At 31.5% G+C, this 26,700-nt stretch overlaps 3 protein-coding genes across 5 annotated transcripts; 1 reads left to right on the top strand and 2 right to left on the bottom strand.

The window, feature by feature from the left end:
* Positions 1-6,937: 6,937 nt before the first annotated feature.
* Positions 6,938-20,127, top strand: LOC146945248 (uncharacterized). 2 transcript variants are annotated; one of them, XM_085743586.1, is made up of 12 exons: positions 6,938-7,131; positions 7,290-7,473; positions 7,567-7,803; positions 8,560-8,627; positions 8,766-8,846; positions 8,932-9,014; positions 9,289-9,364; positions 9,465-9,555; positions 9,724-9,818; positions 14,144-14,707; positions 17,207-17,440; positions 19,247-20,127. In XM_085743586.1, exons 1-5 carry the CDS (start codon positions 7,115-7,117, stop codon positions 8,776-8,778), a joined length of 519 nt encoding a protein of 172 aa, XP_085599712.1. In that variant the 5' UTR covers positions 6,938-7,114; the 3' UTR covers positions 8,779-8,846; positions 8,932-9,014; positions 9,289-9,364; positions 9,465-9,555; positions 9,724-9,818; positions 14,144-14,707; positions 17,207-17,440; positions 19,247-20,127. The 2 variants fall into 2 exon arrangements, with proteins under 2 accessions (XP_085599712.1, XP_085599711.1); XM_085743585.1 differs by lacking the exon at positions 8,932-9,014.
* On the bottom strand, positions 9,023-15,248 carry LOC146945249 (uncharacterized). The gene is made up of 7 exons (XM_085747686.1): positions 13,919-15,248; positions 13,378-13,819; positions 12,342-13,279; positions 11,024-12,244; positions 10,704-10,934; positions 9,740-10,600; positions 9,023-9,652 (listed from the first exon to the last, which is right to left on the bottom strand). Exons 1-7 carry the CDS (start codon positions 15,246-15,248, stop codon positions 9,072-9,074), a joined length of 5,604 nt encoding a protein of 1,867 aa, XP_085603812.1. The 3' UTR covers positions 9,023-9,071.
* On the bottom strand, positions 16,849-20,794 carry LOC146945247 (uncharacterized). 2 transcript variants are annotated; one of them, XM_085743584.1, is made up of 12 exons: positions 20,361-20,794; positions 19,596-19,745; positions 19,217-19,484; positions 19,037-19,130; positions 18,826-18,950; positions 18,651-18,741; positions 18,424-18,565; positions 18,164-18,321; positions 17,947-18,067; positions 17,696-17,866; positions 17,519-17,605; positions 16,849-17,417 (listed from the first exon to the last, which is right to left on the bottom strand). In XM_085743584.1, exons 2-12 carry the CDS (start codon positions 19,743-19,745, stop codon positions 17,151-17,153), a joined length of 1,674 nt encoding a protein of 557 aa, XP_085599710.1. In that variant the 5' UTR covers positions 20,361-20,794; the 3' UTR covers positions 16,849-17,150. The 2 variants fall into 2 exon arrangements, with proteins under 2 accessions (XP_085599710.1, XP_085599709.1); XM_085743583.1 differs by lacking the exon at positions 20,361-20,794 and having other exon boundaries at positions 19,596-19,820.
* Positions 20,795-26,700: the final 5,906 nt, after the last annotated feature.

The raw sequence follows: 26,700 nt of genomic DNA, 5'->3' as shown, positions 1-26,700 counted from the left end.
TAAAAAAATTAAATCCTCAATCTGGTTTGATGCATCTTTAATCTAGATGTCAGTTTAGAATTGCTTATGGTGGTAGTTTCCTTGTGTCCTCGGTTTAGAATTGGTTGTACTTGCACAGAGCTTAATATTTAGCCACGAAGGATCATACAGCCAATGATTTTGCAATGGTCTCTAAAAATTACACCTTCCAGTTGACACGTGTGTGTCTGAATTTTAGGAAGTACACTTTCCAACGTTGCACTGACATTGAAAAGTATTAAATGTTTTTGTGTAACATAAGCTGAGTCAATTTCAGTACTACTGTGGTCTAGTTTAAGAAAACCTACTACTACATGCAAAGATTCTGTGTCAGTTTTATCTGGTTAAATAATGGAATTAATTATTTGGTGGTAAACCATAATTGGCTCCCCAAAAGCTTCTTCACATTGAGCTGATTATGAAATTAATCCACAATTAGTTACTTAGAGCATATGATATGATACTAGTACGATGCTAAGATCCTTATCTTTCAATCACCCTTATTGGTGCAAGTGGAATTAATTATTCAGTTCAAGAAAAGTTGTATGTCTTTTTTTGATGAAGATATATGGCCACATCATCTCATATAATTGTTGCTTTACCATTTTCCACCAGCTAGCTATCATAAAGATACATGTATAGTATTTGTTTGTGATAAACTGACACATGCATGGCCTAAAATAGATAACAATTTTATGCTAGTTATAATGTTCTTTAAACATCTTTGTTAAAAAAAATTCTTTAAACATATATTTACATAGATTTCCTAGTAAAAATTAGTGTAGACATGTGCAAATTAATTCATACACTTCCTAAAGGCTAAAGTGTAATTGATCCAAAAAGATAAAAAGAAAAAGTGTTTCTGGTTTGTGTTATCTAGTCGTACATGGGACATGATTTATCATCATATGAGATAACGTTATCTAAAGGACCAATTACCATTTTTATTTCTCAGCCACTTTCTGGCCATGGAAACTTTAAAGCAATGCCAACTTTTTCTAACTATAGGATTTCGATAAAGGGAAAAAAAAGAGCTATTGGTAAAATAAAAACATTAATGATATTTCAACCATCTATAATTTATCATGTTTGATTTATTCATTAAGATACTATTTACTTACTCTATAAATTACGGTACTCATTTTAAAGAAGCTAGATTCAAGTATAAGTATATAATGGGAATACAACCTTGTTTGTTCTATTATATTGTATGTTATAGTTTTCACATTCATGTTTACATTCAAGAAAATTATACATTAGGAAGATATGATTCTCACATTATAAAGACATTAAACAGTGTACCTTCACCCATGATGATAGAAAGTATAAGCCACAATCCTCCAATTTCTAATCTATCTCTTTCCTGTTTGTTCTTTCTCACGATTTGTTCTTGATGGTTGATTGTTGGAGAAACTTTTATGGAAGAGACAGAACTCTTGGACATTGAATTAGTTAGTAACTTCCACCAAGTTACATATATTTATAAATTCACTTGCACCCCTTCACGAATATGTGCGTCATTTCATATAAATATTTGAATCCTTACATGTATGTTTGCATTCTTTCACATGAGTCATCATAAATTAATTATAATAATTAAATTATTCTTATATTCTCCCATTTGACTCATGTGACTTTAACAATACATCAATCATAGTGTTCATCGACAAACCTTACATGCATTGGTTCCATCATTCATCATAATTAAGAATATAACAAATAAGAGTCATGGTGGTTATATATCATTTAATCGACATATTTCCTTCCATTCACAACTATATTAGATAATAACAATTCTCTTTAATATAACCTTAAAGTGAAATATTTATAATGGGTTCAACTATAATGTCATTATCAATAACATAATATGTTTTCAACATCATTGATTGCATGCATACATTAATAGAAAACATAAAGAATCAAAATCATTACATTACCGAGCTCAGAGTGCCAACATGCATCAATAAAACATCATTATTCATTAATATATATGCATAACACCCATGTTTTGAATTTCAACATGGCCACCAAAACTTACGGTGGTAATCCTTTCGTCAAAGGATCAACAATCATAAAATTTGTGTTGATATGTTCAATTGACAATCTATGTTTCTTTGTCTTCTTTAACGATAAAGTATTTCAATTCCATTATTTAGCACCCTTACAATACTTTTCATTTTTAGAGAAGAAGGATGTTATGGAATCATCACAATAAATTTTCAGCGACTTGACAGTAGTGTCGACTAATTCAAGTTATAAAATAAAGTTTTGTAGCCAATTTGTCTGAATTATAGCCTCAAAGCATGCCACAAGTTCAACATTTATAGGGGATGCATAAATGACAAACAGTTTCACACTCTTTCATGATATCAACCATTTAGTCGGAAGATACTCATTTCTAAATGTTTACTTTCTTATATCAATCATAGCCGGAAAAAAATCCAAATATTCAATCATTTTACTCCAATTCATTCTTTAAGCATTGCATAAGACTAAATTTACATCATTTCTTATATGAACAATATATACTTTAACATTTATCCATTTTGAATCTCTCTAATACCTTATTGATATATATTTTCAGAAACAACTTAACAATCCGTTTGACTTATCACAGAATATTTCTATTTCAATCACATAAAATGTATCACCTATATCTTTCATTTCAAAGTTGTTAGAGAGAAACATCTTAGTCTTACGTAATAGAGCAAGATCATAAGTTGCAAGCAAAATATCATCATCATACAAAACTAAAATGATAACCTTACTCTCACCAACCTTTGGATATATACATTGATCAATATTGTTTTTCTTAAATTTGAAGAGCACAATGTTATCATTGAATTTGAGTTACCATTGTCGGAAAGCTTGTTCAACATTAGTGTTTTGAGTACAATTCAGATTTAAAGATAACTATTTTATGAATATTAATGTTATTCTTTGGAGATTCTCTAATACACAACCATAATCATAATGATGTTATTAACTTATAATTGACATGACATATACATCGACCAAAATATTCATTATCTTTGGATATATAAATAAAAAAAATAATGCACACACATTACCAACTTTCATGTTCATTAGTTATAACATCGAGTAATCAACTTTTGGGAGCTCAAGAAATGTCTTGTAACAGCGAACTTTCAAATTAACCTATAAATAATCATAAACTTAGCATCCATTAAATGAGTAGTTGAAATAAATTAGTATAAATTTGAAATTACATAAACATACAAGTTTGACCACTTTGGTGATTAACAATTTTTTTTAATAATTTAATTCCAAAAAAATCAATAACTTGCTGCCAAATTACATCAGTCTTTTAAGTGTTGTTTTCCACGTTTAATGGTCAAAACATATTGCAAGCTTAAAGACAAAATTTTATTGTTCAATTAACTTTAAGTTGTATGTTTCATGCATATTGATTTTGCAAAGAAAAGACCATTGAATTTTGAAAACAGGGCACATATTGCACTTCATTCCATTATTGAAAAATTGATAAAGATAGTGACTTGTTCAACCAAAATTAACAGAGACATAAATATATTAAATCTTTAATATGAGTAACCATACAATTGCATTGGACAAAATATTTGATTAACGAAAAAGGATATCAAACCCATTATGATATCTTCAACTCAAACAAACATGATAATAATGATTATAATTATGTATATTAATGGGCACGACTTCATAAGTGATGTTCGACAATGCCAAAGTCAATTATAATGCTGAACCAATGTCAATATCAATTAATTTATGTTCATTTTCATTACAAATCAATCATGGTGTTACAATCATGCACATAATCAATTCATGCCTAGCATAACTAATTTAATGGTTAACATTACGTACTTTCATTTCATAGAGACCATACATATTCATTTTTTAAGGCAGCAAAAAACATAAAAATCTTCAAATACATAAATAGGGTTCATTCAAAATCGAGAGAAAATTAACATGTATAGATAACCACATGATTCCAAAACTTTTTATTTTTTTTAGGTATTTAAATAATTGTCATACTGTGACAATGCAGCAAAAATAGGAATTCAAGTTTCCAAAACTGATGTTGTCACTATTATAATTTGCAGCAAAATCTAGGAAATCAAACATACAAGTTAAATGATGTGTAATGACAATCATACAACTATTTAAACTTCCAATAAAAACTAGGAATTCAAGCCAGCAAGCTTAATAACATCACTTATAATATGTGAAAGCTAATCAAAGATAATCTATAAAAGTTAAAAACTCAAACATATCAAATTTTAAAAAGGGTTAAGTTTTATTACTAAGGCCACTTTCTTTCCCTGTTAAAACTTACAATTTCAATCTATGTATATTCATTAATTTTTGTTCTTTTTAGGTGTTTGGTTGTTACAAGAACTAGGAGGTAGGAGCAGTCCCAATGCAAGTAGATATGGAGCAAGTGAATGGTAATGGTGATGTTACCTTAAACTTCGTTATTAGTGTTGACAGTTTATATTTTTAAGGTGTATGATTTTTTAATGTATGTAGTTATAGTAATTAATTTAAAATTTCTACAATTTATAACAGTTAATCAACCTACTGAACCTGCTGTTCAACCTCCAACTGATTCTAATGCTGCTCTTCCCCCCACTAATAAGAAGAAGAGGAAAAAAAGTGTTAATGGTAATAGAAAACGGTCATCAGTTTGGGAGCACTTTAACCCAATTCCTAATAGTGTACCCGAGACTGCTGCATGTAAGTATTGTCATCAAATTTACATGTGTAACTCTGTGACCCATGTCATAACTAACCTAAAAAAACACGTGTCTAAACATGTGTAACTCTGTGACCCATGGCATATTAATTGGCTATTGTTTGTCTTTTATTTTGTGACACTAACATTTCTATTTGGGTGTAATCACGCAGGATTATCTTGTCTATTTGCTTCTATGGGCTGGATTTGTGATACTGATATGTATTATCCTGTACAATTGTGTGGATGTGTGCTCGGTGGGTTATGTAATACTAGTAAAAAAACCCGTGCTAGCGCACGGGTACAGTTATTGTTTTGGCAATTATAACTTAAAAAATATGAAACATTTAAATTATTGAATTAATGGAAGAATTCCAAGTGTTAAAATGTAATGGTTGTATAACTGTAGTTAAGTATAGTTAAGAGTAATATAGGTATTAATACAGGTAGATAAAAAAAGGACTTCCTTCGTAGTTAAGTATCATGCACAACTTTGATGTGGTATAGTACAGAAATTTAGGTAGTAATATAGGCAGATAAAATAAAGTCCATAAAAGATAAATAAAATATCTTCTCTTTCTTCCTCAACGGTTCAGATTTAGTTTCTTTAATTTTTTTAATATCAACCTCAAACACAGGTAATTAAACCCAGTCTTTCTTTCTTCTTGCATGCGGCTGGTCAATTAAATTTTCCAGGGTTCCTAAATCCAGTCAATTGATTTTGTTCTATAGCCATTTAATCCTTATTCCTTCATGTATTAAGCTCCTCTTGTGGCTGTTATTACCCCTCCGTTTAAGTGATTTCAATTCCATCCTTTCCCAAATGTCAAATCCAATGTTGAAGCTCACTTCATCCTCTTGCGTCAACCGCCTTAATCCTTGCTGCAATTCTAATCTTCGATTATTAGATTGCTCGATCTCTCAAACAGGTTGAATCGGAGTAACAATTATTTGACTGTTCAGAACCTTAATAATTTCAATAAAAAAATCACACTCCTCATTACACAAAAAAAATAACAAAATACAATTCTGATTCATCTTCTTCATAATTCGTGATTCAAAAATCAAAACGCAAAAACGCGATCGATCTGAGTGTGAGAAGCTTCAGCTATGGCGTTCATGAAGGGAAAGGCAGTTGTTAGCAAAGTGGCAGCGCTGGCGAGATTCGGTGTGCTTCCAGTCGCTATCGTGGCTGCGACCACCAATTAGGTAATTCTTTCCTTCAATATTCATTTTGTGTATAATTCATTTTGTTTTTGGACGTAGAAATATTGAATTGGATCAGGTAAGTTGGGCTGTATGACCCGATTTGAGTTCGCAGGCTGATGTAAATGGGCCTCTTGCATAGGCATGTCAAATTATTTGTTAGTATACCCCAAACATTTCTATGTTTTTAATATAACTTACATAAATCCAAAATTATATACGCTAATATTATAGCTGTTTTATAAGCTATAAGATATTAATCTAATAAAAAATCAAAATTATATGGTAAACTTAATTAGTAATAAATTTCCGTCAATATTGTTAAAAATAGATATAATTTTAATACAATTTAAATGCAACTTTGTATTGAAAAAACAAACTGGAGTTGTTTAACAATATTGGTCAGATATAAAAAAATAAACATAATTTAAAATTATATGTGTGCTTTTGGCCGAAAAAAATAGTCAAAAAATAAGTTGTCAGTATAGTTAAGAGTAACAAAAAAAAAATTTGAAGGAAGAGTAACAAATTTTTATTAGTAATATCTTCATAAAAAACATAATTATACTTATAATCAGTTATAGATAACATTTATATGTATACTTAAAAAAAACACGTAAAAAAATATATGTATGTTGTACTTGGACATTGTTGTAGGTTCATGATTTGGTTCTTAGTAATACACTTAACAACAATATAATTATTATGTTAACTGTTTATGTCAAATGCACTATATTATAATGTATGTAAACTTAATAAAGTGTGCATAATAGTACATCAGGAATCTTTACTATCATGTGTACAAAAGAATCACTTTTTACATTCCACTGACTTCTACAGGACCCAACGAATCTCCACTATTCATTGTTTGTATTATGTTGGTTTTTTCAATGAGAGAACATGACTTTAGATCCCACATGCATAGCTTTGTCTTGTTGTGTGTCTTTTTTCCACTAACTTGCAAATGTATGTATTCTTTTTATGCCATATTTTTTTTTTTTGAATCAACTTTTTATGCCATAGTTATTAAGTGTATTATTGGTTTTGCATGTATATATAACTATATAGTTAATAAGTTTGGTGTAAAATTGAAGTTGTGGTATTTGTTTATCCTGCTAAACTTGAAGAATTGAATCAAAACATATATTATCCTCAATTATGTCTTCTTCGTGCAGGTACGTAGTAAGTTAATGTTAATTTAATTATTGTAGTGCATGCATCTGTATTGTCTGAAAGTATGGTCAATGTGCTTTACTAATAAAAAAAAAGTTGTGACTTTGAGTACTTAATTTGAGATCAATTCCAGCATGTGATAGAGTTTGATACTGTGTAGTGACACGCTAGATCCGGATTATGCCAATTATCTTGCAAGCATTGATCCAGTTGGATTTGAAGAACATTTTGGTGTTATGAATTCTGATCGCACAACATCAAGGGAGAGTTTGATTGAGCATAGTTCTAAATATAATTGGCAGTTAAAGGTTGTAGAAGCAACAATGCTTTCAAAAAGTATTTTGGTAAGTACAAAAGGTAATAAATTTTTGTAATTAGTGGAATTTTTTAAATAAATTGCATGTAAAGTTGACAACAATATGAAATGATTATTGTAGAAATTGGCTAGGGAGATTTCAAAAAATTTCATGTATCCGACTCAGAAACTTGTGATGTTAATCGATGAAGAAATTGATTGGGCATATAATTGTAAGATCCTGAATGCTGCTGGTAACATGACTGAAAAGTTCTTAGGGCCAGGCTGGTATGAGTATGTCCAAGCAAAAAAGTTAAAGGTTGGAGAGCAATTGGATTTTATATATGATAAAGATGCAAATATAATAATTGTGAAAAAGGTAATTTAAGCAGAAGCAATGTTTGTTTATCAAATGATGTATGTATTAGATGAGAAGTGTGTCAAGTGATCATAGTTTGTTGTGTAAGAAATAATGGTGATGTATCGTAGTGAATGGATGATGAATAATGTTAAGAGGTTAAATTATGATGTGATCATTGTGAAAGTTAATGTATATGTATAATGTATTATGTATTGTCCTCTTGATTAATGGTTTAATATTATGTGTAATGTAGGTTTGTTGTATAATATGTATAATGTAAAATATATTTTGGTTGACAAAGTTTCTTGGATGTTGTTTTTTGTCAATTTGAATGTTTGTAGGTAGGCTATCTATTCATAGTTTCATGTTTAACTTTGAATAATATAATGTTTTTTATGTGCCTTTAAGATTTTTGAATGTATACATTTAGTAGGTGTGTGACTTTAATGTATGACAGTGAACAGATATTGACTATAATGTGCTCCTTTAATTGTTCACTGGTATTTTGTTAGTCTATTTATTAGAGTTGCTGGAAATTATAGCAGTGTGAAAAGGATATGGAAGGTAAGTTGTATAATTTAGAACATTACTCCACTCAGCTTTCATTTTGTCTGAAAAACAATCTTCCAACTATAAAGCTCAAATTCGTCATTATGAGGTAATTATAAAACTCTGTTATTATAATAATCTGGTCAGGAAAACTTGTTAAAATTCGATGTGAAATGTGCAGTGTTATTCATATACTATTGTCGATGCATTTGATGCATTTGTTAGTCTACAGATCTGGAACATTGGAGATATGGTTCAACAATACAACTGTTGAACAGGCAGAAGGATAACAGGTGCAAAACAGGAATATAAATTTGACATATATTATCAGTCAATCTAGTGCAAAGAGTTGATGCATTTGAAAAGTTGAGTGAACAAATATTAAGACGGAATAAGTAAAAAAAAGCTCTGATGATGTTCATGATTTGCAGGCGTTGCTGTTGATACCAGCTCCACAGCTACTTCAAAAAGGGTACATTATGTTGATTCCTACAGAAATAGTAGCATGATATGTAAGTAACTCCAATACTTTGCAGGAAAATATGAAGAATAATATATAATACTAACATCTGATACATTAGTGATGAACATTTCAAGGCATAGCAGTTGATACCAGTTGGATTACTGCATAAAAATTATTAATAAACAATATGAGATGTACATAAAGAGTAGTATGAACTGTAAGTTATTATTATACTTTGCATGGAAATATGAGGAATAATATACTATACTAACCATTAATAAACATTTTGGAAAACTTCTTTGTAGACAACATTTGTAGTGCTGTCTTTGGCTTGTTTTTTCTCATCATGAATCAGTATCTTAATTCCCTTTTTGCTGGTCACTCTTGAGATCGCGACATATATTTGTCCATGACTGAAAACATCTTTTGGTAAATATAGTCCAACCCAATCAAGGGACTGACCTTGTGATTTATTAATGGTCATTGAATAGGAAACAACGATTGGAAATTGTCTCCTACATAGTTTGAATGGCCATGGAGATTGAGAAGGTGACATATCCATACGTGGTATGTATATGATATTTCCATGATGTTTTCCACCCATAATCTTAGCTTCCAAAACATGATTAGCCATTTTTGTGACAATTAACCTTGTTCCATTACACAGGCCTTCAGATTGGTCAATATTCCTTAAGAGCATAATTGGACATCCAACTTTCAATTTGATTTGATGATTTGGAAGCCCTGAAGTACGTAAGGTACTAAGGAATTCTGGTGTCAAGACATCAGTTATGTTGTTATCATGTATTTCTGATCTATCTATTGAGTTAGCACTATTGTAGATCCTTTCATCTCCTACATTATTGAAATAGAACTTATAAGAATATAACACATATATAAAGTGATAAATCAGTGTTAATTTGCAGGGATAAAACATACAACCTGGCATGAGATCAAGTACATAGTCATTTATTTGATCAACAACCTCAATGGTGGATGCTAAAATTGCTCTGGACTTCAGGTATTCATAAGACTTGTAATTATCCAAAAAATTAGGATAAGTGCTTTGTATTATGGCAAGAATGGGATCATCAAAATCAGTGATTAGCATCTCCGTTGGTATTTGTATTTCAGCATACCCATCATTTGGCTCACTAATTTTCCCCTCCCCAACATTTAAAAGCCAATTTGAAAACTGAGCAATTTCTTCATTTTCTATAGAATTAGTACCATGCTTCAATCTCATATTTTTGGTTAAGGTTAGAACTTGACAATGATCCCAAATATATGATGCATTGATTGACGCATGTACAATATCCGAGCGATTACCTCTTGGTATCACAGGTAGGATTTGTCTAAAATCACCCCCAAAAACTATTACCTTTCCTCCAAAAATGGTCTCACACCTTTTTGTTGGAGTACTCATAATATCTTTGAGTGTCCTGTCCAGACACTCAAATGTGTATCTATGTGCCATTGGTGCTTCATCCCATATGATTAACTTAGTTTCCCTTAATAGTTGTGCCATATCACTGTCATGATCAATTTTGCAAGTGGAATTGTCTAAAGTTGGGACAGGCATTTTGAACTTTGAATGTGCAGTTCGGCCGCCAGGTAAGAGTAGAGATGCAATTCCACTTGTAGCCACAGTCAATACAATTTCATGCTTTGACCTTAATGCACTTGCCAAAGTACGCCACATATATGTTTTTCCTGTTCCACCATACCCATGCAAAAAGAAAACTCCACCTTTCTGATTTGTAACTGCAAGCATGATTTTTTCATAAATTTCCCTCTGTTCATCTGTTTCATGTAATTATAAAAATAAAAAAAATTAAGTATTTGACAGGACAATAACCTGTTTCAATATGAGGTGTAAAAGGTTGGCAATATTATGTATACATACTAAATTGCATACCTGTAAGGGATGTAAATAGTTCTTGGAACTCAGCTTTGAGGGCATCAATATTGTAGTTACGCTCATCATAAATGAGTCTATTCCCCAATTGCTCGAGAACATATCCATTTGGATAAGGTAAGGATGGAAAGTCTTTCAAAGTTCGTCTACTTGATTGCAACAACTTCTCAATCTCTATCAATGTTAAGTTTTGAATTTGTTCATCACTGAGAAGTAGTTCTGCAAACAGTTTATACAATATAAAGATAATGGTAGTGATGATAAATTTGTAAGAATTTTAGGCACAAAAAAATATAAATAATGTAAACCTTGGTTGTTAGCCAGTATACGTTGTTCCCTTAAGATTCCATCAGACAACCATTGTATAGTTTTCTGCCATACATGTTGTGGCCGATTCATTGTTCCTGCTAATAGCATAACAACAAATAATCTTCTTAAGAAATAACCTGAGCCCCATTGATATGCTTCTCTAACGGCACCAATGAATTCCTTATCATCATTTAGGAATCCCATTGCAAAACAGGCCTCCCTAAAAGTTAGATACTGTACATCACCAACTTTCCGTATTTCTTCATATGTTCTAGGCCCTTTAACAACTGTCAACATCAACCTCAAATGGAATAGTTCTCCAGTTGTTGGTGGGACCCAAATCAGTCTACCAATAGTAAAACCCCTCTTCCTTGGCGTCCAAATTCTGTTCTTTTTGTTATAAACAAACTTGGTGACAAATTGAGCATATGTAAGTTCTCTTGCTGCCTGATAATCTTGATTTGCTTGTAACCAAGCAGTGAACATTGATTCAGTTACACTTGCTTTTTCAAGAACATTCTCCATTGAAGAATGATCAGTAAAGTAAATTGCTTTCTCGCCAACACAATGAAAAAACATCCGCTCAACTGCTGGTTTCCTACCATGTATTGAAAAAGAAAATATTCTCCAACATGCTTCACATGGAGAAATATATCTACAATCAAGATATTGCTTGATTTCATCAACAGGTTGTTGAGGTAATGTGTTTTGTTGTTGAGAAGGTACAATTCTAGCTGCAATACGATCATATCCTTTGTGGATGTACTTGAAAAGGTATTTAATTGATGAACTTTGATTACACCACTCCATGTTTATGTGACCTTGGTATTTCAACAACAAAGTTGTGTTGTATGGAACAACATGTCTATTGTCTAAAACTATACCATTTTTCACTATGGTATGAGTGTTGGAACTTCTTTTGTAAACAGGGTAGCCATCTTGATCAACAATGGTTTGTTCAATGAACTTTTTGGGAAAGTACTTGGAACATTTGTTGTTTTTCATGCATGGTGATCCCAATCTAGCTAAACCACAAGGACCATGTATCATGTGACTTTTGACCAAGTTGTATAGCTCAATATGTTTCTTTGGATCAGGGATTTCAGCCGAAATGATCTTATCAATATCTTCAGGTTTAGGATATTTACTTGATGGATGTAAGAAGATGAGAATGTGTGCATGTGGTAAGCCTCTTTTCTGAAATTCAATGGTGTACATATCTGTGTTTAAAAAAGAACAGTTTTATTAAAAATTGATAATGCCAAAATCTTAACAGTAGCTATTATATTAATGAATTGAGATAAATATGTTGCTTACATGCCAACACCTGTCCTAGTACGTGTCTTTTGGTGAGATCTTTGATCAACTCATCAAACTTTATTTTGAAAACCCTTGAAACAATATCGGGACGGTCTTGTGGCTTCAAGTTGTATTTTCCAAGTTCTCTAGTGATTTCAGGCCAGTTTGGATTACATGTGAATGTAATGAAAATGTCTGGAAAACCAAGAACACTGGATATTGCCATACCATCAAAGTAAAGTTGGTCCATATATCTTTTACTTCCTACAAAGGTTGATGGCAACACAACTCTTTTTCCTTGCATTCTAGGTTGACCTTGGTTATTTGCAGCTCCTGATTCACTTAGTTGTCTATATTTTCCAACTCGTAACTTCGACTGATTTCTTCTTAGCCAGTTCAGCCGTTCAGACTCCATCATTGCATATCCATCAACCACAAACTGTTGGAGTAGTCTTCTGGACAATAGCAATGTCATTGCCTCGTACTTTCTTGATTGAATTCTAAAGGAGAACCAATTTTTGATTGTCAGCCTGTTTCTTCCTGTAACCACAATATCATCCTTGTATTTTAGCATTATGCCTGGACGATATCCATCTTCTCCATAAGGAAACAGGAGTGGATATTGAAAACCAAGGTAACTTGCATGGAATTCATCAATTCGCTGCAAACTACCAGTTTGTCCTTGCAATATGATGTCTCTATGAGAAGCTGAGTCAATATCTCCAACTATAAGTGCAGCTACCTCAGAAACGGTTGGTTTGTTGTATATCCGTCCATCAGTTTTCCGATCAGCAATCAGCTTCAACTTGACATCTTGAACAGGTCCTTGCTTCAAGGTATCTCTTGCCATTCTGAAAGCTTTAGCATGAACATTGTTTTTATCCAACATTGATTTTAAATCTTTCACAATGTTGACATCAATTTCTTTATTGTTGCTGATCAGGAAAACAGAATATTATTAGATTTCAGGTTAGGTGATAGATATATAAGTAAAAGATAATTATTACTATTGTGAACTGGATGTAATAAAGAATAGTGTTGTAGTTGACATAACCTGAAAGTACCAATTCTATTTTTGATTTCATTATCAGTGTCATAGATATACAACTGAGCAAATTTTGGACGTTGTCCTTTTAAGGGTAGCATGCTGCCAATCCTATGACATGTCTGGCCTTGCATTCTTAAAATAGGTGGACCTCTCCCTTTCATTGTTTGGTCATCCATATTCATACCTGGTGAAGTAAATGAGAACATGGCATTGTAAGTTCTTGCATTAGCTTGATAATTCTTGCTCTGTGTGCCTTGGTTCTGAGATAGTAAGTTTTGAAGTAGTTGTGGAGGTTGTTCTAACTGAGGTAGTTGTACTTTGCCAGCAGCACAACATAATTGAAATTTTGGATTAGAAGTGTTCTTAGATTTCTGTTTCCTTTCTTGATACCACATTAAAGCTCCACATTGCTGACACTCCCATACAGGATCTCCTATGTCACCATATACTATGGCAAAAAAAGAAATACCTGAAGATTAATATTAGAATTGTTGAAATGAAAAATGAAATAATAAAAAAATGTCTGTAACCTAAGACTAAAAGTTACCTCCCAAGATATTTTCATCGATGTCTTCAATCTCTTCATCAGTAGAATTAGATGACTGAGTATCGTCACTGTCATCAGAATCTGAAGATGCATCATCATTTCTGTTTTCATTTTGTTGATTGGTGTTTGACTGATTTGTGAACATTTTATTGAAATAATCAACATCAGTTGATATATTGGTAGGTTTGTTTGTTCGTTCACATGTTGGATTTTCAATTGTTTCAGGAAGGGCAGATGTTTGGTCATCAGAAATTATGGTTGGTGATGTATGTTTATTTCTATTGGTAGGCTGAAGAGGAATATTGTCAGTTGATGCATTAGCATTATGTTTACTTTGAACTGGTTTTGATGATGTAGCAAACTCTGAGGCTGTTTTGGTTTTCTTATTGACTCTGACATTGGTTGCATCATCAACATATGTCGCATTTCGCTTTGTTATTATTATAGGAGCATGAACAGACTCTGAAGGTGTTTTGGTTTTATTATTGACTGTGACATTGTTGACCTTGGTTCCAGCATCAATAACTTTGGCAGCTGAGGGTGTTTTGGTTTTGTTATTGACTCTGACAGTGGTTGAATTATCAAGAAATGTCGCATTCCGCTTGGTACATGTTTCAGGTGCATGAATAGATTCTGAGGGTGTTTTGGTTTTCTTATGGACTTTGACATTGTTGACCTTCTCCTTGGTTGCATAATCAATATCTTTGGCATTGAGCTTGGATGTGGTAGGAGCGTAATTGGAATCAATATGGTCTGTTTCAGAAAACTTATTTAGCAAATTTATACCAGGTATGTTTCTCTTACTCCTGCAAGCAGCATTAAACTTATTATAAGGGATATTTGAAGAATGGGTTTGATTGGTTTCTTTTGATTTAGAACTTGATTCTAAGATTGCTCTGATTGTAGGTTGACTTTTGACTGTGTTTGAGTGGTCATGTAAGAAACGTGTTGATGTAGTCTGAACATGGTTCTGTGTGGCAATTTTCTTGTTATTGCTAATGTTGGTAACACTGAGCAGGTGGTCAGCATTGCGCTTTGTGTTTAGTTTCTGAGTGGTTTTAGATGTTGTAGGTTGAATGTTCTCACATAAGTTTCTGCTCTCAAACCCTGAATGAGAAGTACTGGTTGAAACATTTTGTTTAATAGGAAGGTTAGGCACATTAGTATGGGAAGTGATATTCCTATTAAGGGAGGAGTAAGTAATATCAGAAAGAGGGGTATTAGTTGAATCCTTTAATGATACAGATTTCTTATTTTTCTTCACACACAACCTCCTTTTCTGTCTAGCCTGAGATGTTTTAGCATCAACATTGTGGTTATTGTGATCCATAACCTGATAGAGTAACATACATGGTCAAGTAAAATACAGACTGAGAACATAATGGTGTTGGCACTGATAGCTGGCTACAGAATAGTATATAACCAATGATAAGAGTAATTAACTTTAATTGTCACTGATCTTTCTTATGTTTATGTCAGATTATATAGAAGTTAATCACTTAACTTATTTTAGCAGGTTCATAAAAAATGATGTACTAAGTTAAAAATTATGATTGGGTATAGATGAACCAACATTATAGAATGAGGTAATAAGAGTAAACAGAAGATTGCAGTTCATATTTAATGTTGAACATGACTGCAGGTTGTAGAGGTATATAGTTAAGGATAGCAATGTTAGGGGAATCATGTTTTCAGTTTACAATAAATATGAAGAAATATGTAGATAAAAGAAAATGAATCAAACCTGACAGTGAATGTTGATGATAAATGAAGTGTGGCAGGAATTATAAATGGATATTAAAAAAAAACATGGTAATGTATTAAGTTTATATGAGGTATTTCAGAAGTTGGGGAAGGAAGTAGCAATGTAACTTTTCAAATAGCTGGATAATTGCAACTGTTGAGATCTGTCAACATAAGTGTGACTTCTAATATAATTGAATTCAAAGTTTTTGCAAACTAATTGTTACACAAACAGTGCAATAAACATAATAATAAAGTAATAAGTTTTGTAGCCCTTGAACAACACAATTGTATAGAATGGCAGGGCATGTAGGTCTCTCACATTATAACTTGTAGTACCATTACTGGCTACGCATTAAATGCAAAGGTTAGCATAGAAACATTGGTTTGTATGAGATGTCTTGTCAAAAACAGGCTGCTTTACAATAAAGCAGGCTATAAATTGTGCTGCAATTCATGTTAGGTAGGCTGGAAGATGGTATTATATAACTTGTGTGCTAAAGTACTTTCTAAATATTGAGTATCATAAAACAACCTTATTAGTAAATTTGCTTCCTAAAGGTAAGATAAAATATCATATATCCTTGAGCCTATTTTTTAAAACAATAAAGCATGATCAATGTTGATATGGTTGATGTTTATAGTTAACATTAATAATATGCATGAGTATATAGATATCTTGATGTAATAAAGTGATTTGAGTAACCATAGGACATATTGTATTATGGATTTTACTGAAAATGAAGATTACTACTGATTCATTGGAAATAAACATGATTAATAATGTAAAGTGGTTTTATGGATGATCTACTTAACCAATATTTTGTTATTTATGTGCCTTTAAGATTTAGCAAGACATAGTAGTTATATGAGTTATGCTAAGTTATATGAGTTGTACATTAATAATCTGAGATATTAATGTGCTGGATAGAGTAGTTTTGACATAGAACAGTCCCTAGATATAATATGAACCCTTTATCACTAAACATATAACGGTTTCTGATAGCATAATACATAATACATATGTATGAGTTTACTTGGAATTCATAGTCTATCCAAGTTGATTGACATTTAGGTTACATAACATAGGTAGAAATCAACTTGGATAATCGGATAGGAATAGTGGATGTAAGACAATCCGAATCATGCACATTATAAATAAATACACAAGGGTTTCAGATAGCATATTAGTGATAAATATGTCTGGAATAACTTGGAATATATAGTCTATCCAAATTGATTCATATTTAGATTACACAACATAGCATTCAAGTTAGGAATAGTGGATCCCACACAATCTGAATTAGAAACATTATAAATAAAGACATAAGGGTGTCTGATAGCATAATAGTGATAAATATGTCTGGAAGAACTTGGAATTCATAGTCTATCCAAGTTGATTAAAATTTAGATTACATAACATAGGTAGAAAGCAAGGAAATTAATTATATAGGAATAGTGGATGTAAGACACCACACAACAGGTAGACTTATTTTTTCTCTTGTTTAATGAGCCTGACTCTTTTTGATGATGATTGCTTTGCAGGAGTGATCTCATCAGTGGTGTCTGGTTGGGCACTGTTATTAGGTGGTGCAAGTTGTGCAGGGGTAGCTTCAGCAACAGACTTGAGGTAATTAGGAGTGAGTTGGCTGAGTGATTCATAATTCTGGCTAGCATCAACTGTCTTCATTTTGCTTAGAGGTGTGATCTGGTTTAGTGAATCAGGATCATACTCAGATGATGCAGACATATCATGCTGAATTAAATTTAAATCAACAGGTTAGATGGTATTCTTAATTCTTTTAGTAACATAACATCTGATAATGTTCATTGATGCACTTAAACGAAATAACTTACAGTTGAAACTGTGTGATCATTATCTTGAACTTGTATATCACCAATTGTGTCATCAGTTGGATCATCCTGAACATGTACTGATGCAGGCTGCATATTGTATACAACATGGTTTATACATAATGACATAAAATTAAAGGTGGATATTATTTATTAGTTTCAGACAAATAGTTAGTTTACCTGATAATTGGGAAACTTAGTTATGACCTTAGCAAATAACTCAGGCTCTACTTTCAAACAAACAACTGAAAATGTTTTCCACCTAGGTTGCCACTTGACTTTAGCAACAAAGTTTTTTCCAGCAAGGCCATCCATCATCAGAGGATACTCTAAACGATTAGTTATACCAGCCTGTAATGATCAAATAGATAGATATAAATGAAAATTGTAATGAAGACACATCTAATTTACATACAATATTATGAATGTACCTGAATCATGTTTGAGCGAAGATGAGAAGCAGAAACTCCCAACAATTGAGTGACTTCACGATCCCAGAACACAAAAGTGGCCACTTCTCCTTCATAGGAAATTTCCATCTCTAGCTTGTATCTGTGATCATTCTCAGATTAGATGGGGTTAATTATGATTAGGCAATAAAAAATGTACCTAAAGAAATATATTGAAATTAAAGTATAAGTTATTTACTTGACTATTTCAGTCTCAGTGTTGTGGCCATCTTCACATGTATAAGGAGCATTGTCACCCTTAGCAATTTTGGGGCACTTGTGACAAGCAAAGTAGTACCAACCATGTCTAGTGGATTTGACTTTCTCAATGGTAGCAGCAGTAACACAATAAGTAATCTGGACATAATGTGTACAACCAAGATGAATATAAGCAATATTATATAATTGCAAAGATTAAGAAGTTAAGTGATATAAGTTAAAATAGTTTAGAGCGGATACCTGGTCCAGCTGGATAATGTTAGCTATTGGCAGAATCATATTATTAGAAAGGAAATCTTCTTCAGAAGTTAGCTGTGAACTTGAGTAAGATTGGGTACACATAAGTTGGCTTTGGGACTGACTCACATCATCTTTAGGCAAGCTGTAGCAGAAGCAATAAGTTACATCTAACATAATAGTAACTAAAGTGCATTTGAAAAAGATTGATAGTACTGAAAATAACAAACCTGCCCTTGAAGTTGTTAATCTCAGGGAGGTTGTCATTGATAAATAACCTGGTGTAGCCGTAAGTGTTTGAAACAGTTAAGGGGTAACGTCCTGAGTAATTGAAAAGTTTAGTCTAAGTACTAAAATAGTAGTTCTGTAAAATGTATGCCATATGCGGTTTAAAGAATGAGTTACCTTCTTCTTTGATCTTGGCATACTTAAGCATTACAACAACTGGTCCACCCTGCTTCTTGTCACCCATGTATTTAATGAACTTCGCAGCATAATCCTCCCATAAAGTGCAGTTGAGAGTCATGTCACTACAATTTTCCAATATAAGCACATAAGTTAATAAGGTATCCAAGTTCTAAATACATAGTTGATTAACATATTGGTAATGATATACCTAAGATCTCTCATAGTGAAATTGACTTGCAGTTTTTTGCCACTTCCTTCATTAAGTTGACAGTAACCCATGTCCTGAACAACTCCAATAACATCTTGAAAACAATAATAATGTGCATTAGATTAATATAAGAAAATAATTATATCAACTATTTTATTTTTTGTATAAACTTGTACTCACTAACTAATAAATCAGGTTTCCATTTTCCAGCTATGATTTCAGCAAAGGACTTGAATTTGATGGCAGGAGCAGGAATGTTATGCACATTTACATCAACAGCAGTAGTTCCACCAGTCCACTTCAAGTGAAACTTATGGTCAGAGGCTTTGAAAGTTAAGTTATTAATCATTACTTGAAAGTTACTTAATACGTAGGTAGTATTTGGCTCTAGAATTTTGTCAGAATTCGCTTTGTAATCAGTTGGAACAACCACTTGAACATCATGACCCTAACATGTAAAAACATAAGTATTAAAAACATAATAAACTTTGTATGCAGTTCGAACTCAAACAGATGTACGTTTTCAACCATTGTAAATAGTTGTTCGAAAATACATCACCTTAGAATCAACAATAACCAGTTCCAAGTGTTCCTTTCCATTCTTAACCACTGTCCATTTGTCTTGGACTCGAACTGCTAACTTCCAGAAATCCTTTTTGTCTGTGATATCACCAATGAATTCCAGTGGTCTTTCCTTAATCAAATCCATCTGAACAACAACATAAGGTTCATTATAGGAACATGTTGATAACAAACAAAGGTTAAAATAATGAGTGTTGAACATCAGATGCCTTGAAACTTAAACTTATGATCAGATGCCTTGAACATCAGATCATTGTTCAAGACTTGAAAGTTACTCAAGAGTGTAAGTATTGTTTACTTCTAAAGACATGGATAACACAAAATATAACTTTAATGTCTGTTAATAGAGATTTACAAACACAAACATAAAGAACCATAAACAAAGTAAGGACCTGTCCTGATAAAAGTATAAACTTGAAAGAAGAAAAAAAAAAGACATTTTTATCATAAATTTGTAACACACCTAAAGATTGTGTAAGATAAAAGACATTTTTATCATAAGTTCGTAACACACAAGAAGGGAAACCCATTTCAAAGAAAATCCTAATGTAAATCATGATTTTGGTTCACAAATTCATGTTTTTGCAAGAGTTAACCATAAAAAAATATGATCTTTTAGAAAGATTTGACCTTTTCACATTTAGCATAGAACTTTAGGTCAAAAAGATGTGTTTGATATAAAACACAAATATGAAAACGGAAACATACATTTAAAAGAATAAAGGAGAAGGACGAATCTTACCACATAAATGCAGTTTTTGCTATGTTCTTGAGATGAGTTAGAGAGAAGTTCAAGTTTGAAATAACCTAATGTATCAAGAGAGATAGTAGAGATGTGTTATAGTAAGAGTATTGAGAAGTGTGAAGTATAGATTGGAAAGGTCTTCTGACATTAGATTTTTTTTACAAAAGGGTACTTTTCACTTTTTTGTCAACCGAACAGTGTAGTAGTGTAGTTAGATTGGGATGACAATGAAATTGGGTAAGAGAAAACAAAGAAACTAATTGGAAACCAGTACTTACATGACATCATTATTGTTAGATGATGTAATTTAGTTACAAAAAACATTATTTAGACTCCTTTTACCCTTAAGTAGGAGACGTGGCTGATTTGTAAGCAAGGGTAAAACTTGGTTTTCCACAGCATAGTCTTTTCTTATATTAAGGGAGATTTTATACACTTGACATTATTGTGTGGCTGTAGTCCCTACTGTGGCTGTAATATCTTTATCTTATATACTTATGTTGAAGCTACTATTTATATTCTAATGGGAGAATTAAAGTTATCATATTTTAGTATTCAATTCATATGCTTTTACATGCCCCTTTGAATAAAAAGGAGGGCAAAATAGTGTAGTTTTTGAATGAAAAAATAGATCAAAATAGATCACTTTTGAATGGTAAAATGGTCCAAGATAGACCAGATTTTTTAATAAAAAAATGAGTACAGGTGACTCAGTTTTTTAACAGAAAATATGGATCAAAATAACCCAATTTTGAATGTATATAAATTGAAAAATTATTGGTGATTTTAATTGGGCCAGATAATTGGAACCCGCCCTGAAAATGGCCCAAATCGAATTAAACCGAAGTAATCACCCGAATTAACCCGGACCCGAATGACCCGTACCCGAAAAAATCGAATTAAATATTACATTAATTAGGGCATGGATGTTCAACCCGTCGGTTTGGTCGGTTTGGGGGTTTGGACCCGAACTGAACCGATGCCCAACCCTAATAGGGATTAGAGTTAAAATCCATTATATTTATTTCAACCATAAATAAAAACAACCATATAAGCCATATATGTTGTTCCTAAAAAACTCTTCACTTTTTCATTCATTATTCGATAATTAGGTTAACTAATGAAGATATAAACCGTGATCAACTAAGTTCTCAATTGAGATTAATCATCTTCTCAACTTTAATAATACAGTATACGAAAACATAACAATGAATTTTAATTACTAATTACGACAATGTAATGTGATATGACAACTTTTGAAAAATGACTTGAGTTCTTATTGACTAAGTTCTTATTGTCCAATCATATATGTAATGTGATATGACAACTTTTGAAAAATGACTTGAGTTCTTATTGAATAAGTTCTTATTGTCCAATCATATTTTTTTGAAGATCATGCATATTTTAAAACCACACATACATGTTTATTAACATCTACAAAACATATTACCCATAAAAGAAAAGTATTTACTCTTCAGTGTTTATATGTCACGTTATAGTTAAGTCAAAATAATAGTGATACATTCAACTTTTCAAAAATACCATTCCAACATACGGTATATATCTATTTTGACGACTTAAACTATTCTTTCTAAAACACTTTTACAAAAACACAAATGTGTCAAAATTAAGTCATTTTGTTTCTTACAAATACATGCACTTCCATAAGTACAATATCATTCAAACATAATTATTTATAATCAATTTAACTTTCCTACACTAAAGTCTTCGGTTTCAAAAGATAGTACAATATTGGATACGTGAGTAACGACAAAGCTAAAAGTTAAGATCCAATAAAAATAATAATGATAATAATAGTAATAATAATGATAATTTTCTAAATAATAATTTCATATAGACGAACATTATTAATCACTAATAATTTCTCACATACAAACATTATTATATCACAAACCTCCATGAAACAAGTCGTCAATAAACATTCACAAAACTCTGAATGAATAAGTTATCTACATTGCGTGGCTATGTCGTGACACATCTTTTGACATCGTTAATAGCCACTCTTGCTCTCATATTGAAAAATGATGACCTAGAGTGTAAATATGGATTTGGTATACGCATCATGACTCTCATGCTAAACTTCGCTACTATTTTCAGAGGAGGCTTAAATGCCACTAAGGTTTTGCATTCTCACGATGAGATTAGAAATAAAATGTTGAGTCTGGCTGTTTGCTTTATTATTATGTTTTTTTTTTATAATGTTGGGCTGTTCACATAATGGTCTCCAAGTTTTTGGTATTGGGTCATTGAGCATTAACATTCATCTTTTTATCGGTTTTAAATTGTCTTGTTATTCTACCATACCTGAGAGGATTTGAAATTGTTGTTTGTGAAGGTCCTATCAGAGGATTTGACGTTCCAAATTGTCTTGTTATTCCAAGTCTACAACAAAAATCAAAAAAATTGATATAAAAAAATAAAACAATAAAAAAAATTAGGTGATGAAGAAAAATTTGTCAAAAAATTGATATCGGAAGCATTTGTCGTAACTGAAGCTTTTTATAGAATTTTTATTAGAAGCCACAATTTTTCTTTGAATATATAAAACTAGCATGAATGTAGGATTGTATTTAATTCCAAACAGCTTGTTAAGAAAAAATACATTTAAATAGTTGAGAGCATGCATCTGCAATCTTCCTTGATTGGTAAGTAATGCTATACATGAGAAATATTTGAAAATGTTATAACCAGAAGTCATCCGTAGACTAACCTTATCGGTGAGAGTAAATAGAAACAAATTTTTATATACATATATGAATTAGTCAATATGATAAATATTTAAAACTCGTGACTATTTTCTAAATATCTACATTAATGTAGTGTTCATATCAATTAAATTTTATTTTAAATGCAAGACATCGTTCAATGTTTGCACCATTTCCGCTGCAGATTTTAAATGTTTATATTTGCAGAAACAAATTATATATATATATGAGAAAGTTGATATGATAAAATTTTGAAAACTCATGACTATTTTCTTTATATTTAAAATACCGTTAAATATTTAAAACACACTTATTGAAGATTTAATATGCTTATATATGCAGAAGAAAAATTTTATGTCACGAAATGTGATAGTCGTATGATGAAGTTTAGAAAACTCGTGACTATTTTCAAAATATCAACATTAATGCAGTATTTCTATTACTCAATTTTTTTATATACAAAACACTGTTCCATGATTGCACCGTTCCCATTGAAGTTTCTAAATGTTTATATCTGCAAAAACATATTATATATATATATATATATATATATATATATGCAGTATTTCTATTACTCAATTTTTTTATATACAAAACACCGTTCCATGTTTGCATCGTTCCCATTGAAGTTTCTAAATGTTTATATCTGCAAAAACATATTATATATATATATATATATATATATATATATATATGAGAAAGTCGATATGATAAAATATTGGAAATTCATGATTATTTTAAATATATAAACATCAATGTATTGTTTCTATTAAATAAAATTTTATTTTATATACAAAACATTTAATGTTTATTGGATGATTATAAAATTATAGAGATCATGCATTTTAATAAAAACAATTATGAAATTTTTCTGGACTTCGATTTTTATATATTGTCAGAGTTATGATCATTATCGGTAATTACTTTTTTTAAAAACAAATAAATTAAATCATGTAAAATGACCATTATGCACATAAAATTAAGGAGATCATGAGTTTTAATAAGTGCGGTTACGAAATTTTGTTGTACTTCGATTTTTATATATTGTTAGTAGATTTAAAAAACAAATAAAATAAATTTTGCAAAATGACCATTACGCACATGGAATTAAGGAGATAATAAGTTTTAATAAGAAAGATTATGAAATTTTGTTTGACTTCGATTTTTATATATTTTTGGTAGATGTTGTTGTCCTTGTACGTGCGTGTCCAATATAAGACCAAGTGCAATGGCCTTTTGAATGTGCCTTTCAACATGTTTAACCATTGGAGTGGGGGGTGTTGAAATTGATAAAAAAATGAGTTGGAGGAAAGAGATGATGAAGATGTTCAACTAGTTGAAAGCCTGACCCGAACAGCCACGTGGCGCGACACAAATGGCTGAACCAGGCGCGTGCATCTCACGCGCCGACAGGGAGAGTGAGCGACAGGCAGCGCGGAGAGAGAAAGAGAAATGGATAAATGTTGTGACACTTGGCATGTTACGATTGGTTGCTTGGATTTTTATTTTCTTAATAATTTGGACTCAATTATTTCATTGCAAATTATTTTTTATTATTTTTTACCAAAATTCGTGATTTTTTTCCTCTATAAATAGAGACTTGGATCATTTGATTTGAACACAGAAAAAAAAAACCAAGTTTTTCACTCTCTTAATCTTATTATTAGCTTTTCTTTTGAAGTTTTAGTCTTTGATTAGTGAAATGGATCCCAATAACAATCAATTCAACACTCAAAATTTTTCTGATTACCCATTTAGCTACCAAAATCCCAACAATTATCAAAACCTAAATCAATTTTCCAACCAACATCCTCAAAACCCAAATCAATTTCCCAACCAACATCCTCAAAACATGCCTAATTTTGATTTTGCCTCAAATTTCAATCACTCATCCTCTGTTCCAAACAACTTTAATCCATATTCTAGATCTATGATGGGATATCTATATCAAACACCCCTATTTAATGGTTATATGCCAATGGTGAATGAAAATTTTCACAGTGGGTGAATATCCTGAATTTTCATCACAAATAAATTGTGGTGGAATGACAAGAGATCTTGAAGTCACTCAAATTCCAGAGGATACAACTCCTAAGAGCAAGAAAAAACAGCAACCATCATGGAACATGCAGTGTTGTCGGGAGAAACCAGACAAGTGAAGCATATTAGGGTAAAATTGTTGAGTATTGTAATGAGCATTGCTCATTCGATTCTCCGCTCGATGTAGTTGCATGCCGAAACCGTTTTAATTATATGAGCAAATTAATAAATAAATGGGTTGATGCTTATGATGGCGCTAAGCGTTTGCAAGCAAGTGGTTGGTCGGAAGATGATGTTTTGGCAAAAGCCCAGGAATTATATGAATGTGGGAAGAATGTTCAATTTACTTTAAAGGAAGAATGGCGCGCTCTCCGTGATCAACCACGTTATGGTAGTCAAGTAGGAGGAAATGTTGGCTCATGAAGTAGTGGATCTAAGAGATCTCACGAGGACTCTGTAGGATCTAGTGCTCGTCCAATGGTAGGGAGGCAGTTAAAAAAAAAGGAAAAAAGAAAAGCAAGGATGTTGTTGCCTTGGAGGAGGTGGAAAAGGAGTGGGTTGAATTCAAAGAAATCAAGGTGCAAGAGATTGAACAATTGAAAGAGTACACCGCAGTGCAACAGGAGAAAAACAGTTTGAAGAAAATGAAACTGTACCTAATGTTAAGTTCTGAAGAGCATCTCGATGACTGGAAAAAAGATATGTTGGAAAACTTGGCGCGTGAGCTGTTTGGAAATTAATTTCACTGTAATAAAAATAAATTATTTAAATAAATTTTGTTTTTAAAAAAAAACAAAAAAAGTTGTTAAGTGTTTCTTTATTTTAATTTAATTATAATCGATAATTGTAATTTTATGTAATTATAAAAACAAAAATATAAAATTAAATAAGAATAAGAAATAAAATGTGGTGGGGTAGAGTGTTGAATGAAAAAATTATTGGAGAAGTAAAAATTGAAAGGTGTTGAATTAAGAGAGAGAAAATGACGTGGAGTGTTGGAAATTGAAAAAGTGGGTATTGAAGGTTGTTGAATGTTTGTGACCATTGTAAATGGTCTAAGTGGAGGGGAAGTGACAAGTGGCAAGTAAACCAATACGAAAACTAGAAAGATAGGATTGCAAGTGGCAATGTTTCAAGGACTAACCTACTGCTTGGATTTGTGGTGCCTTTAAATGAAATAACCCAACTTTTTTATATGATGATGATAATAATAATGATAAATTTTTAAAAAATAATTTCATATACTTGTACATTATTGTATCACAAAACTCCATGAAACAAGCTGTCACTAAACATTTATAAATAAATATAACATAATTGTAACATCCATACTAAATTTATCTAGAATATTTAGCATGTGCATTAAACTTAGTACTGGATACATTAAAATCACAATAATAAAAATTTCCTTCTGAACAAATGATAAAATTACTTGTCTATACATTTGAAATAGTACCATTGGCGTGTACAAAATACATGCAAATGACAAGTAACATAATTGTCAGCTTTTTCTGCTACTTCATCACGAACTGTTTCAACTTTCTCGATTATTCAACATATAAATAGGAGGT

The sequence above is a fragment of the Medicago sativa genome, chromosome 2, assembly GCF_051527215.1.
Source record: "Medicago sativa cultivar Bolivia chromosome 2, Bolivia_mono, whole genome shotgun sequence".
Taxonomy (NCBI): Eukaryota; Viridiplantae; Streptophyta; class Magnoliopsida; order Fabales; family Fabaceae; genus Medicago; species Medicago sativa.
Note: the sequence above shows the minus strand (reverse complement) of the source record. Positions and strands in the feature narration are given on the sequence as shown.